This window comes from Aulonocara sp. 'chitande type north' Nkhata Bay, linkage group LG9 (assembly GCF_057382095.1).
Source record: "Aulonocara sp. 'chitande type north' Nkhata Bay isolate Kocher_YH1m ecotype deep benthic linkage group LG9, A_spYH_male_GT1.1, whole genome shotgun sequence".
Classification (NCBI taxonomy): domain Eukaryota; kingdom Metazoa; phylum Chordata; class Actinopteri; order Cichliformes; family Cichlidae; genus Aulonocara; species Aulonocara sp. 'chitande type north' Nkhata Bay.
Window position 1 is genome coordinate 20,418,424 of NC_141352.1, and position 15,863 is coordinate 20,434,286.

The 15,863-nt window shown below is 41.3% G+C and overlaps 1 protein-coding gene across 2 annotated transcripts; it reads left to right on the forward strand.

Moving 5' to 3' along the window:
• Positions 1-1,471: 1,471 nt before the first annotated feature.
• On the forward strand, positions 1,472-10,209 carry insig1 (insulin induced gene 1). Of its 2 annotated transcripts, XM_086306425.1 has the most exons (8): positions 1,472-1,675; positions 2,277-2,424; positions 2,537-2,648; positions 2,749-3,099; positions 5,708-5,832; positions 6,090-6,256; positions 6,705-6,804; positions 8,287-10,209. In XM_086306425.1, exons 1-8 carry the CDS (start codon positions 1,548-1,550, stop codon positions 8,314-8,316), a joined length of 1,161 nt encoding a protein of 386 aa, XP_086162551.1. In that variant the 5' UTR covers positions 1,472-1,547; the 3' UTR covers positions 8,317-10,209. The 2 variants fall into 2 exon arrangements, with proteins under 2 accessions (XP_086162551.1, XP_086162552.1); XM_086306426.1 differs by having other exon boundaries at positions 1,533-1,734; positions 2,277-2,648.
• Positions 10,210-15,863: the final 5,654 nt, after the last annotated feature.

Genomic DNA, 15,863 nt, shown 5'->3' on the forward strand with positions numbered 1-15,863 from the left:
GTTTAAGTGAAATCCAATCACGATCACTCAGGATTTTTATCCAATACCATTTCTTCCTCAAAGGTGCCGGTTCATCAATAACCTTCCAGGTTTTAACAATACAGTTAAAACCTGGACAGTTCTTAATGATAAGCTTCTCACTGCTTCAGTTACGGTTAAACAGCCAGCTGAATCATATTGATCCCTGCATAAATTCTGGTTAGTTAAATACAAGCGGTGCCTTTTGTTTTTTTCACTGGGCGGTGTATTTAACTGAGTAATAATACTGAGATTCTGGGGGACCAATAACATAACTACGAAAAATAGTGTGAATCCAACAAGTAGATGTTGATACATATTTAACAGGATAACTGCTGCCTTTAATCTGTTTGTGGTGCTAGAATAAAAGTCAGAGAATCAACAGACTCATTATGATTTGACCCCTGAAGACTCTGATTGTCTTCACCAAAAGTCATGGCCATGCAGCCAAAGTGGTGAAGCAACCAAACCCTAGAGCCAAAACCACTAGCAAAACTAAAAAGTCCTTGGTGTGCCCACAGTGTTACAATGTCCATTATTATTATTATTGTTATTATAAATACAGTTATTTCCACAAATACTCCTGATAAATCGTACATTGATTTTCTCCACACTGCACATCAAATCAGCCATAACTAAGAAGAGATAAATTCGGCAGCTGGGTGGAAGCTTTGAAGCTGAACATTGGGTGAAAACCAACACTGCACCCTGATTTAGTGCCGAACTCTCTACATTTGAACACCACAAATGTGCCAAAAACACACACACGATTAATATAATACCCCCAAAATATCAAGAGCACTGTTAATTACACCCCCAAAAAATACATTTAATTAAACCTAATTGAAATGAAATGCTGTCACACTGATACGGTCTCTGTTTTTGTTTACCACATTTGCTCCAGGTCATGAGGCATCAACTCACTTTTTCCAAGTCTTATTTGCATAAAGAAATGATTCATCCATGGTATTGCTTTGTAAGTGCCAGAAGCTGATATTATTAAGTAAATGTGACTCAGGTTTTTTGTGGGGCTTTTACAAAGTGAAAAGAACTGAAAACGTTTGATTTATCTTTTTTGGAAACACAACAAGTGAGGAAGCTTGCACGGGAGTAGATTTTCATCCACGTGCGAGGTGAGGTTTTCCTCGGGCGCAGAAGCAAAATGTGCTCCGGTAGTTGCATGTGTCCTGCTGCACGTATCCAGCAGGAGGGTGTTTGTTATTGCACTGACCTACTCACGACCGACTGGACAACGCAGATTCTTGCAAAACACGTTTTCGCGTTGTTGTCGAACGAGCCCCAAAAGTCTACATGTGATCGGGGTATTGAACCTTTCAGAATACACGTTATCTCTAACCGACGTGCGCTGGCACTACACGCCTTCCCGAGCCTCCTTCCAAGCCACACCTCCTCAAAAGTGACCCAAAGTTTTTAAACAAACGAACTGTGCCACTGGATGTGGCTGGATGTGCTGCCATATTCTCTGAAACGCCTGTGGAGACGGCTTATGGTTGAGAAATGAACATTCAATGCACGGGCGACAGATCTGGTTGACATTCCTGCTGTCAGCATGCCAATTGCACGCTCCCTCTGTGGCATTTTGCTGTGAGACAAAACTGCACATTCCAGGGTGGCCTTTTGTTGTGGGCAGTCTGAGGTACACCTGTGCACTACTCATGATGTCAGATCAGCATCCTGATGTGGCACACCTGTGAGGTGGGATGGATTATCTCAATATAGCAGATGTGCCCACTACCACACATTTGGACTGATTTGTGACCACTGTTTGGGAGGGATGGTTATATTGTGTATCTGGAATGAATTTTAGGTCTCTACGACCATCCCATGGGGAATGGGAGCAGTAACAAAGGTGTTGCGTTTATATTTTTGTTGAGTGTATATAAGGGTGCAGAGGACTGCTGTTTGTTTAGTTACAGACGAAGAAAAGCAGGGTTTGTTTAGAGAATATCAGTGAATAATTCAACACGTAAGCGAGGTGGAGCTTGAAATCTGCCTGGTAAACGCACATTTACCTTTAAAAAAATGAGTAATATTCTAGTTGAATATAAAGCTAAAGCTACAGCTGTGGTACTGTGGTAGTTTAGTCATAGTTACTGCTTTTATTCCAAATGTTTTTAACCGCCTCCTCTGTCTCTTAGATTTCTTTTATACTTTCTTGTAAACTATCATAGAGAGAATAAAGGCTTTTTTTTAAAGAGCCGTTGTTTGGCGTTTCCACTTTCACTTCTGCTCTCCAGCCTCCCTGTTTGTGAGTCTGTCCCGGACGAAGTGGGCGGTGGGGTGGCGTCACGTCATATCAGCCGCCGCGCTCTGATTGGCTGCCGATTCTCACCCGACACAGCTGTGATTGTTTTCTGCAGAGGAAGCTCTCGTCGGTGGTATGAGGTCTGTGCGGTGGAATGGAGGAGCACTGTGTGTTTTTTCTCTCTCGCTCTGCGTGTGTTTGCTGACGATGATGTGAACAAACAACGTGACTGCAGTTCACTTGTTGTAAAAGAGCAGGAAAACGAGGAGGAGGGATCCTGGCTTAAATCTGCTTGTCGAGGCGCGAATGAACAGGAGAAGAGGATTCTGTTTGGAGCTGACTCTGAAGACGTCTGGAGATCAAGGTGAGCAGCCAGAACAATTTTAAAACAATTTCTTCGATTTTTTTCTTTCAACATGAAAACAGTGGCACTCGTGTGTTGACTGTCTCGTTTCCTTCTTTAGCTTTAAAGTGCCAAATGCCCAGGCTGGAGGAGCATTGTTGGAGCTGCTCCACTTCATCAAAGACCGAAACTAAGCACCCATCTTCTGGCGCAAACTGGTTGGCATCCAGAGCTGAAGAGATGATGTCAATCATCACATCGGTGCTCAGCAGTGCCTACATCTCCTTGCAGGACGTCCAGACGGCCAACCTGATCCGCCGGGGTGTCGTCCTCTTCACGGTCGGAGTGTTCCTGGCCTTGGTGCTCAACTTGCTCCAGATACAAAGAAATGTTACCCTCTTCCCCGAGGAGGTGATGACAACTTTGTTTTCGTCCGCATGGTGGATCCCACCTTGCTGCGGTACAGGAGCCGGTGAGTGAATAAAAGGCTGATTTTATCAAGCTTACTTGGTGCTTTATAAACGACCCTGCAAGGGTAGTTTTACCCGGGTGATCAGTAGTTTGCAGCTAATTTGGGGACAAAGGAATGCAGAGAGGGGAGGAGTTAGAGCACAACAGCCTTCCCTTATGAAGAGAAAATGACACTTTAAATAATATGTGGTGTGTTTTACCGCTTGTGTATATAAAATGGGCTCTTATGGTCAGGAAATCCCCCTTTGTGAGCTGGATTTTGCCATAATAAGCAGCAGGAATTTAAACCGCATACAGCAGAAGCACATCCCTTTTCTCATCACCACTGTCAGGAGCATTTGTATGATCAGCTGACAATGAATCACCTTTCAGTTTTGTTTTTGTTTCATATTAATTATCAGTTTTGAAGGCATCATTAAGTCTGGCTGTTATCAAAAAGAAAAAAAAATGGCTTGGAACGGATGTTGCTTTTTCTTGCGCTCTGATTGGTCGCGGCAGCCGGACACGAGGCGAGCTGCGAGCTCATTGGATGGTGTCATAACGGGTGAGCTGAGAGGGGAGGTACTTTTAAGGCCAGAAACAGGGAAGTGAGGGAAAGAAAGAAGCGCGTAAATGCTGGGCTCCTCCCCCTCCTCTCGTCATTGCATGCTGCAGGACAGAAACAAACTGAGAAATAAGAGATGTAGGCTTATGGCTCTTATGGTTCTTTACTTTCCCACACCTGAAGGTGATGTCATTAAATGTAAGATAAGATAAGATAGAACTTTATTAATCCCTCGGGTGGGTTCCTCTGGGAAATTCGATTTCCAAAAAAGCACAGCACCGACAGAAGTTACAGAGTTATACACACACACATATATATAAATACAGAGACAATATAAATAAAATATACGAAGGGGATAAATAGAATAAATAGGAATAAAAATAAAAATACAAGTGAATTGCACATTTCAAGTATTGAGTCTATTGCACCGTTGACTATTTACAAAAGTATTGCACAAAAGGTATTGTACAGTGAGGTGAAGAGGCACTACAGCTTAGTTGTTCCCTCCTTTGTCCTCCTGTTTCCCCTCCCTCTCCCAACCAGAGAGGAGTTAAACAGTCTGATGGCGTGTGGGACAAAGGAGTTTTTAAGTCTGTTAGTTCTTGTCTTTGGGAGAAGCAACCTGTCACTGAACAGACTCTTCTGATTGTTTATGGCCGTGTGCAGAGGATGCCTGGCATTGTCCATAATGTCCATCAGTTTCTTTAATGTCCTTTTCTCTGCCACTGTCACCAGAGTGTCCAGCTTCATGCCGACCACAGAGCTAGCCCTCCTGATCAGTTTCTCCAGCCTGGATGAGTCCTTCTTTGCTGTGCTGCTCCCCCAGCACACCACAGCATAGAAAAGTACTCCAGCAACCACCGACTGGTAAAACATCCTCAGGAGCTTCCTGCAGATGTTAAAAGACCTCAGCCTCCTGAGGAAGTACAGTCGGCTTTGGGCTTTTTTATACAGGTGCTCTGTGTTGCATGACCAGTCCAGTTTATTGTCCACCCACAGCCCGAGGTACTTGTACTTGTTGACCACCTCCACCTCCTCCCCCTCTATCTGAACCGGCAGTGGACCTGCTCTAGACCTCCCGAAGTCCACAACCAGTTCCTTAGTCTTTGAGGTGTTGAGTTGCAGGTGGTTTGTGTGACTCCATGCGACAAAGTTCCTCACCAGACTTCTGTACTCCTCTTCCTGATCATCCCAGATACACCCCATGATGGCTGTGTCGTCTGCAAACTTCTGAATGTGGCATAATTCAGAGTTGTAGCAGAAGTCAGAGGTGTACAGGGTGAAGAGAAGAGGGGACAGCACAGTTCCCTGTGGTGCTCCTGTGCTGCTGACCACTGTGTCAGACGTCAGATGTCTTCTTATGCTTGATAAATAGTCCAAGAAACAGATGATATTTCAGGTTCCACAACAAGCAACTGTCACAGATCCCATCTAAGCATGCTATTCTTAGTAGGATTGCAGCTAAAGATTGTCAGTGACGAGTCAAAGGAGGTATTTCTCAGATAAAAGCTTCTTGGAGCCTGAATAAGGTGAAAAATATACTAACAAAAGCTAGAGGGGTAAAGTAAATCCTCTGACTTAAGAGGCTGGTATTAAAGAGCATCTGGTGCTTTCTGTGAGCAGTTTTGTTTTTTTTAAGTGACGAATCGAATGTCAAAATGGTTTCATATTCATTTTCTCGTGACCCAGGTACTAATTCCTGTAACTCCGCCAACTCTTCTTGTAAGATATCCACTGTGTCCACTTTTTACATTCAAATAGTGTGGTTACATAGTTTCCTTCACAAATTCTTGGACTTTTAATGACAGTATGTAGGGAGTTAGATTAAAAAGTCGCAAACTTAAAAAGTAAAAGACAACTTTAAAATTAAAGCTAATGTTTATGCATACTCGTCATGTGGGGATTTTTGAAGTGCATGTACAGCAGGTGTGTCGCTAACTGTGGAAATGCACCTTCAGCAGTCTGTCTCTATGACACAGTTTGCCCTATTTTTATTTCAGAGAAGTTCTGCTTATCTGGCACAATTCAAGACTGTTTGTTCCCCTTTTTTGTGCTTTTTTTGCAGCTGTTATCGGCCTGCTGTATCCCTGTCTCGACAGCCACTTGGGAGAGCCGCACAAGTTCAAGAGGGAGTGGGCGAGCGTCATGAGGTGTATCGCTGTGTTCGTCGGTATCAACCACGCCAGTGTTGTATCCTTTCACCATGTCCTGTACACCTCTCAAATGCACTTTTGCTACTTTTGTGATTGTTTGTTACAGTACAGTGGAAAAGTACACCAGTAATTAACTCAATTTTGGCTGCTGTCTGCATCAGCTCAGTAATCTGCTTTATCCTTTTGCAAAAAGAGGTGGTGCAACTTGTTGGTGGCCAAATATTTGTGTAAGAAATAATCAGATGTTATCCTCGTGCTGTTTGATTTGTTTGTCCTTAACTTCCCGGAACACAGAAACTAGACTTCGACAACAACGTGCAGCTCTCCTTAACGCTAGCGGCCTTGTCCCTGGGTCTGTGGTGGACATTCGACCGGTCCAGGAGCGGCTTCGGACTGGGCATCACCACTGCCTTTTTAGCTACTGTGATCACACAGCTGCTGGTCTACAATGGAGTCTACCAGTAAGTTCTCCATCAGCAACAACAGGGTGTTCAAGGAAAGCCTTTAAAAGTGGAACAAAAACATTCTTGAGTATCTTTTTCTGAGGAAACAAAACTAATGCAGTGATTTGTCATCACTATTCTTTTATTTCTTATTACACCCACAACTAAAATGACAGTGTTTGGTGTGGGAGTTGGTTATCCAGCTGTGAGAGTAAACCCAGCTTTGGTATGAGGATATGGAATGATGTCAGTGACGTGTTAGCCAATACAATAATAACTAAAACTGTACAGCAGAGAGAGAAAAACACAGCTGCAGATCATCCTGATTTTACAAAATAGAAAAATAGTAAGGGATGAGGGGAGGTAATGATTTGGTAATAACTGCAACTCATACTTGTGCTTGGGATGGCTTTCTTAACTTTTATTTTTTTCTGAAGTGTGACTTCTTTTCTCTTTTTCTCTTAAGGTACACATCTCCAGACTTCCTGTACGTACGCTCCTGGCTCCCGTGCATATTCTTCTCCGGCGGTGTTACTGTGGGTAACATAGGACGCCAACTAGCCATGGTAAAGTCTGCAAGTCTTGATCACACTGTCATCCTTTAACTGAAGGTTCAGACTGATATGTTGATGTTTGTGTGAAGTGCTGATTTCACGAGGTAACACTTACCTGGCTTTATTGGAATATTACCAGTTGAAACAAGCCAATACTCACTGCAAGAAACCACTGTTTACTGTCCTGTGATCATCATATTTAGGGGCTATAGCTAAGTCCGTAGAATCCATTGTATTTATTCTGGAGTCAGATAGCTAGGTTTTCTCGCTTATTTACTAAATTTTCCAGATTTCAGAATTAAGGGTTTTAAAAAAAGGAGCATTTGCATATTTGGAGTTTTATTGTCTTTAATGTGTAAAACAGCATAAGCAGGGATGAGGTTGGATGCTGACATGTTAATTTTCACTTTTGAGATGAACTGTTCCTTTCAAGAGCTACCAAGATTTCAAGTTTCAGTGGAAACCAGTCACATGACTCTCTTGATCCAAAAGGTTTTTCTAATTGGCCATGTTAAAAGTTGGAGGATAAAGTGGCGATTCTGCATCGATGGTTTGAAAAGTTTTCGGTATGTCGTATTTGCGCAAAATATCCCTCCGCATTTATCGTTATCAGCCTCCGCTCTGTGTCTAAAGAGCTGACTTCAAAAGCTTCCCGTGCGCCACACATGCTTTATTTGCAATTATTCTGCTGAGGCGCGGCAGCAGATAACATTGTCAAATGGTTTAAAACTGTGCAAAGAGCATTGGACGCCCCCCTTCCTTCATAATTATCCCAGCAAGTCAGCTTTGATGTCTTCATTAAGCTTCTGCCCAGAAGCCTCACCTCATTCTGTCTGTAAAGTACCAGTCCCCATCACTGCCTCAGTTTGACTCACTGAAAGCGTGAAAGCAGATTAAGAGCTGTTGTTTTTCACAGTCGTGGTGAGACACAGAGCCAGTCTGGACTCGGCTGACCAGAGGGTCATTTGCTACTTGTTGTTTTTGTTTTCGCGATGAGGCCTGAGAAATGTTGGCACAAGTCTGAACTCGTGGTTTTGTTCTGTGTTTTTTCGCTCACTCGCTTCAGTGGGTCATTTATGAGAAGAATCAGGAGGCACACGAGACCTTTTTTTTTTGTTTTATTTTCTGGAAATGACAGTGATAGAGTCTGTTTAGTTGGATTAACCATGGAAAAAAACACCCTTTATTACACATTAGCTGTGATTTTAAGCTGAATGGCTGATAAATGTAACTATTGCAGGAGCTCATGAGCAAATAAGGTGATTAAGCATGTAACTAAACAAGCCGATGTTGAGAAGGAAGTACTTTCTTCCCCCGATTCTGCAAAATATTAGGTTGCCATTGGGGAGAAAGAAAAAGGGAACTGATTCTAATATCAGTCAGATCAACAAAACATGCTACCTTTATACTGTGAGCAAATACAAGTATTAACCTGTTGCTGCATTACAAATTGATTGATATATAACTAACATAGGCCTTGTTTTTCTTCTCCAGGGTGGTGTTGAGAAACCCCACATGGACTGATTGGTGGACGACCGGGCGAGAGCATCCGAGAAAAAATGGATACGTTCTGTGAGGAACGAGAAGAATGATGTGAGGAAAGACTCTTTGTCACGACCTCATCTTTTGCTCAGATGACAAAAGTGCAGGTCAGAAAAGCCCCTCATCAAACGTGCCATGTCCTCTGCATCTCTTTGCAGCCAAACAGCTCCTTCCCGCCTCTGTTGTGCTCCATTAGCATTAAGGCTTCCTTCACACTACACAGGCGGACAGCCCTTGCCTTTTTTGTGTGTGTGTGTGTGTCCTTGTTTGAAGTGAACAGGAGAGGGGTTTAATTTCATGAAGTGGACGCGTGCTCCTGGGCGTGATTGTATCCTGGAAATGGCAGAAAAGAAATGATGGGGGTGCTATGATGTTTTCTTTTCTTTCTTTCTTTTCATTTTTGTATGATCATAAAAGGGAAGTGTTGCTCTAGTGGGCAAAATGATGCTCGCTTGCACAAAGAGATCCTTTTGTTTTCCAATGTAGAATCCCAATGAAACCAAATTGAAGTATTTATTTTCCAAGCATCCAGTGACCGCCGCCCCCAAACTAAATGTATGTATGGTAATGAACGGTGTTTCACATTTTTCGAAGGACTAGTTCAATGTCTTGGGAAATATTTGGGGAAACTGCTTTCTCATCTTATTCCCAGCAGGAAAGCAAATCATTTTTCTGATTTATTAACACTTGATTATAATACATGATTAAAGAAGGCGCCAAGAGTTGACTACCAATTTAACTTTATATATTCACAAACAGTGAAGATCACTGAAGCACAAAATTCAAGCTGCTTCATTTTTTTTTTTTTAGAATGGAAATTAGTTGTTTTTGCCAGCGAATAGTATTATTTTTAATCAGTTATCAAGCTTGTCTTTGCTGTAAAACGACAGAGAGGACTGTTTTAAAGGAAGCGTTAGTCGGGACTGGGAGTTGAGATGAACCATAGAGGTGAAGCATGCTTTGAAGGAATGTACCAGGTATACTAGCGGTTTAAAAAAACCCTTTCCAGTGCATTTTTATAGAATGGACCTTACATTCCCATTTGGAAAAACACTTTACTGTGGGATCGTACATGTTTTCGACTTCAACAGCATCCTCAAACTAGAGATGATAGTTTGGGAACAGACACCAGTTAAAATGGGAGAGGACGGGACGTTATTACGTAAGATTTGCAATCTGTGATTGCCTGTGTATTATAGAATGTAGTGCTTTTGTCACTATTACAGTTTAGTTGTATCCTTGTAAAAAACATAATGACATTACTGCTTGTGTGTATAATGGCTTGCTTGTGTAATCAGACAGGTATTATTACCACACTAGACCTACAGTGCGTTAGTGTCTGGGGGTCCAGAGGATTAAGTGCAATCAGACCATACATGAGCCGATTATTCTTCCTTATTTATTATTTCTGACAAAGGCTAAAAAACATATTTGTAACTTTAAAGTATATGCAGTGTGGATCATTCAAAACAGCAATAATATCCTCTCTTTCTTATGTTTTTTTGTAAACAACAATGCTTTTGTCAGAGATTACATGCCTTCAGAGTCAATACCAATGACTCTAACCAGAGAGACAGCATAAAAAAAAAAATATTGTGTCAAACTGTTGTTTAAAAAAATCTCATTTAGTAGTGTTACTGAAGGAAACCTGATTTATTTTTTTAAATCCTTTTTTGTGGCAGATCACTTCAGGTCGAATCTGCGTACATTCAGGTGTGCTAAAACTGAAGAGGAAGCTTTATGTTTTGAGGTGGTGAAGCACCTTCTGTCTCAATGTTTTAGAGTTTCCGTGTGTGTGCGTGCGTCTGATAATTCAGCTGTGTATCATTTTTGCTACTTTGGATTTAAGTGAAAAATAAAAACACTTGACAAAGACGTCTTTGTGATTTCTTTTATTTTATTGTGTTACTCGCGTGTGGGACTGGAGGGACTTTGTGACTGCTATGATGTGACATACGGATGCTATCTGGTTGAAAATAACAGACACTGTAGCTTCCCCTGTGGTGATATGAACCTGATACCATCATTCATAATTAAACTGATTACTAGACACTTGCCTAATTACACATCTCTGCAGCTCCAGTAAGACACTAGCCCGCAGATTTTATTTGGTTGTCAAATGCAGCTGCAGCTTAATTGGAATGAAGCTTTCTGGGGTGCTGATGATGGCATTTGTTGTGTCTGCTGTCACGGTCATGTTGAATAGATGAGGACACTCTTTTGTCCCCTCCTTTGTACTGTCTTTGGCTGCATCTTCCCTCTCCTTCCTCTTCTCTGTAAGACCCTCTGCAACCCACCAAAAAACCCTGAAACCACCCCCCTCTGCTGTGTGTCACTGGGATCATGAGGAACTGCCCTCCCTCCCCTCCTCTGTCTACCCCCTCTCTGAACACGCCTTTCTGGAGGGCAGACTTCTATTTATACCTAGTGGGGGACTGACAGTTAACCTTTTGCACTGGGGGGAAATTTCTGGGAGCGGGGCCAATGGCTGTGGGCTATTCTGAATCAATCCCTCGTTCTGGAAGTCCCTCTATACTCGCATGCATCTGTTTTTGTTTTCCATCAATCCCTCTATCCCATCTATCCATCCATCCATCTACCCATCCTCTAACAGGGCAACGGCGCCACACGCCATCTCTTTCCTCTCCCTCCTCTTTCAGTCTCCTACTCTTCTCAGGCAGAATAATTGGCCAGGCTTCAACCTCCTTTCATTTCCAGCCACAGCAAACTGAAAGACTCCATTAGAGAACCCCCCTCATTGCCAAAAGCGCCCCCTCCCCTCCGTCTCTCCGTCTCTCTATCCTTCCTTCCAGGCAAGAAGACAAGCGAGGGCACATCAGATATATTGATTCACGGCACCTATAGGTTTGCTCCGGCAGACTGCTATCATCTCTTTGCAGCACTTTTTTGACTTTGAAATTTGTGTTACTTGGCCTCGCATTTTGTGCAGCGAGTCGACTGCCAGCAAACATGAAGACAAAGATTTACAACTCTACACTGGAGTATAGCAAATTTAACTTGTTTACTTTGTATTTAACTTCATTCTCTTTGCAATTTTTTTGTCTCTTGAAATGAGAGTCTCACTTACTGCGTCTGTTTAGTACAGATCACGGTATACAAGATGGATAAAATCAGATTTAAAAAATAGCTTTATTGGTCCGAGGAGGAAAACAGCAGCAGAAAGAACAAGACAAGAAGGTATATTCATATAAAAATTACACTGTACAGATATATATTTGTTTTAAACTAGCCAAAGGAAATGAGAGAGACTCCAAAATAAAGTGGAAAATGATTAGTGCAGCTTTCCAGAATAAGTTGGCACGATGGAAGAAGTATGAGTACGAGTTTTGCTCATGAAACACACCGGTGGTATTGCTATTAAAATATAACAGTATGATACAGCAGAGTTTAAGGCCAATATGTATGTAATGTAATAATAATAATAGTTCTTTGCTGCACTGTGTGGTTCTGTAATTTTATAGTATTTCTTAGTTTCTCACTTTTATGAGTTCTTAGGAGATAAAAATAAAAAATTTTTTTAAAAAAGCAGCTCGAACTCGAAGAAAAAGGCTTCAGCAATTCAGAGCAACTCTAGTGGTGTTGGCACTTTTGAATATATTTGCCTTTGAGAGTTTTTTTGTGATGAGGCAATATTTCAAAAACTAAATTTTTCAAGGAAAAAAAAGGTGGTGTTCAGAGGTGTACTGAGAAAGAAGATGCAATCCTATACTAAACTGCTTCTTTAGATTTGCTCTTTCGTTTACCGTCCCTCAACAGTGTAGAAGGCAGCGAGTATTACTATTTTGTGCTACTTTACACTTCATCTGGATTATATTTCAGATTTGGTTTTGTTCCTGTCACTGTATTGCATTTCAGGAATACACCATTGAACAGTTTGCAAACAGGATTGCATTTAAAATGTCACTAGAAGATGTTTACAATTTTTACAGCTCTTCTTTCTATTTGTATCTGAATAGACTAAATTTGGCCAAATTATTATTTTAAATATGTGTATTAGTGAATTGCTGGAACTTCTAAATGTATGCAACAGCTGAAGACTTTACATATCACAATGGTGCACGTAAGGCATAATTATAAAATACATTAAAAACCATTAAACCAACAGGTACTAATCTTATGGGGTTGTGACCATTTTCAGCAGATCCGCCCATCAAAATAAACATTTCCTTTAGAAATCTTTTCACTTAAACAGCTGTTCAAACTTAACAAGAAACAAAATGTTCATAACTCGGTGCATAATTTGTAGTAAAACTTTATTTTCATCACTTTCTTACCCCAGTCTTGCAAGCATTCAGATTTGTCTTAGTAGAAAAACTAGTCTCACACTAATGCATCTGCATCTACAATCTGAAAAAATGTATTGAAACCATCAGCTACTTTCACGTTTATTCTTTCTTTTCCTATCGAAACATTTGAATGCTGAACTTCTCCTCTCCTCTATAACTTCTGACTTTGTCTTCACTGAACGCTGGTGGCCTGCCTCGCTTTGAACACGCGTCTCTGTGGTAAACCCATCTGGGGGAGCGCCTGTCATCTCACCTGGCTGTCACACACATTTAAAATCTGTGAGCTGCTGTTACACAGGCACTGTTTGCTTTATTTCATGCTCCACCTGTGGCACTAAACTTCTGTTTGTTTCATCCAGGACAAAGAAAAATGAAATTTTGACTACTTTATTCGTTTTGTTGTTTAAAAAAACTAAATGTATTGTAAAGTACCGCGTTGTGGTGTGGTAGTGGATAAAGATATTAAGATGCATATATTCTGGGGAAAGAAAACATGCAGTATAGTACCAGATTACCCAGTAGTGATGGCTTTTGTTACCACCAGATGACAGTATTTATCCTCCCAGCTTGTCTGGACAGGACATCTATAGACCCCTAGTGGAAGGACAAGGAAAAGGAAGGTCTGGAAGGGCCTCATCTATGTAGAGGTTTTCACCTAACTACTTGTATGGAAATGTAGAAAAAACAAGTCTTTAGAGGCGTCGAACAAAGAACAACCGGAGTGTTGGAATCTGAGAAAGCAAGAAAACACAGCACATGAAGAAAAATGAAGGCAATTAAAAGTAAAAGTAATTACAAATACGCTCATATTCTCCTTAAAGCCTCTTAAAACTTTGGATTCAGAAAGATAATTTATTAAAACAGCAGAGGAATATTATCCTTGGAATATTTATCTCACAGTGCAGTGAGCGGGCAGAGTCACATGCATGATAGAAAAGGTCAATGAAATGGATTGAGTGTGGAGAAAATCATTGCATTTTTTTTCTCTGCCAAAAGGTCTTCAGTGGCATTAATGTCCTGCTCTCTCTGAAATATAATGAAAGATTTTGTGTGTGCAAGTGCGTGTGCGAGTGTGTGCGAGACTGGTTTAGGTCTACTGAGTCTTCATTACACCAGAGCTGGGTCCACTCCTGTCCTCTGCCCTCGCTCATTGCCTCTCCCAGTGCCGGCCAGGAATAATGAATTACAGTGGATGCCATGGGGGGGCTGAGTGAGTGGCTCAGAAGTGGACTCCATTTTAGCTCAAATTACCTCTCAGATCCATTCAAATGGCAGTCTCGGGCTGCTCTCTGCCTTCTCTGCGTATTCCTGTCTGAGGGTGAAATGATCCATTCACACCTTTTCTCCCTTTAAGAGGCTGTGATTCTCTTTTTGGTCGCAGTTCCTCCAGTGGGTGAAATCACGGGGGGAAAAAACCCAAACAAATAAAAGTATGAACGCTTAAAAACATTAAACAGACTGATACAGAATCATCATTAGAAGTGTTTGTGTCGTGTGAGATTTATCAGTTCAGTCAACATGCTCAGCCTTGTGTGCCATTCCAGTTGATTCCTTTTCTTCCACCGCAGGACAATAATAAAATGACAGCATAAACCTCAGGTGATGGCACATTATGCATGCCATCCAAACAAATCCTTCCCAGTGTAAATTAAACACACCCAGTGCATCCTAGCGCCCAGATCAGACTCTGTAAATCGACCAGGGTAATAATAATAATAATAATAATAATAATAATAACAGCTGAATAAAAGGTGATGGAATAAATCAAGGTGAGCATTTCCATTGCGAGATCTATCCTGGGAGGCAGACAACAACATCTCACAAACAGAGAGAAGGCTAAAATTTACACCACAGGTCAATATCCGTGTGTATTCTTTAGTTTTCTGAAAGAAAAAGAAAGAAAAAAGAATTAAATAGTAGGAGATTCATTTAAAAATGAAATGTGGATTTGAGATTCAAGAAGATTAGCTGGTTGTGGCCATTAGCTGTATCAATGAAGCACGTTTAAAATATTACAATATTAAAACATATATACATATATATAAGCCCTTACGTTTGCGTGATTTTACAACTAATGTGGACAGTCTGCTTATGTCTTACTGTATGTCGCCCGTATGTATATTGTCAAATAGGCTAACAGACTTCATTTCCATATACCAGTAATCTAAGACATGCTTGCAGCCCTACTTAGAATGCACTAAAGGTCGATGTTTGTCATGTTTTAATTAGTCTTCATTAGTACACGTAAGCATAATTCAAGCAACAGGATTGCAGTTCCGGAGAAATGCACAAAGTTGGCAGGCTAAACCCATCTGGGAAAGTTCTTGCGTCTAAAATGTCCTTTGACGAGCCCCTCTCCTGGTAGGTGACAAATTCACAACATATAAGTTACTGGGGGGTAAAAACAACTCAGGTGCACTGGGTGGGACTGGGTGCACATGGTAAATCCAGCGGAGTCCAGAACTATTTTGGCGACTTTAACGGTAAAGGGCGCGATGCCACACAAGGAGCCGGGTCAAATATCCGCTTATGACTGACCTCCTTCCACTATAATTAAAGTTGCTGGACGCGGGGACATAACTTAAATTGTATCTCGCAATTAGAAAGAGCCTCGGTATGAACAAATGAAGAAGCACTGATGCCGATGCTTGATTTAATCCCTTAGCATTTACTACTCGCACTAAATGTGTAACTTTAAAATCTCTGTGATGCGATATGATTACATCTAACTTGTGGGTTTGGCGTTTGTAACTGCCCGGACGCAAAATCCGAACTGGCTGGGGTAAATCTACTTTCAGCTTAACATAAACGCGAATAAGATTTGTACTATTATTATTTTTTTAAATATATATGTATAGATTTTGCCATAATTTAAGAGGAATTTCTCCTCTTCGTCGTTTTAAAGGAAATAAAACTAACAGATTTGGTTATGCAGTTAAACGATCACACGTTTAACTGCACTTCCTGCGGACGTGAGGTTCTTCTAATAAAATCTAATTAGCTCATACAACGACAAAGAACAAATATGAGTTTCAGCAAGGGATTTCCACCTGTCTTTGTCCCACTTGTTCCTTGCTTCCCCGCGACAGACAGGTGCACGAGGCATGCGGACAATCCAAAAACCGCAAAGCTTCCCGGATGACCCACACAGGGGAATCAAGGACCCCAAAAAACTTTAGGGGCCATTACACTGGCTTTGCTTTGAGGTCTGTTTGGCGGCAC

What these genes read in the sequence shown, in the direction of transcription:
- insig1 (XM_086306425.1), top strand. Translation starts at nt 1,548, where the DNA reads ATGCACGGGCGACAGATCTGGTTGACATTCCTGCTGTCAGCATGCCAA. An exon ending in GTATCAACCACGCCAGTGTT is followed by an intron (nt 5,833 to 6,089) that starts GTATCCTTTCAC and finishes CCCGGAACACAG; the next exon opens with AAACTAGACTTCGACAACAA. An exon ending in TAGGACGCCAACTAGCCATG is followed by an intron (nt 6,805 to 8,286) that starts GTAAAGTCTGCA and finishes TTTCTTCTCCAG; the next exon opens with GGTGGTGTTGAGAAACCCCA.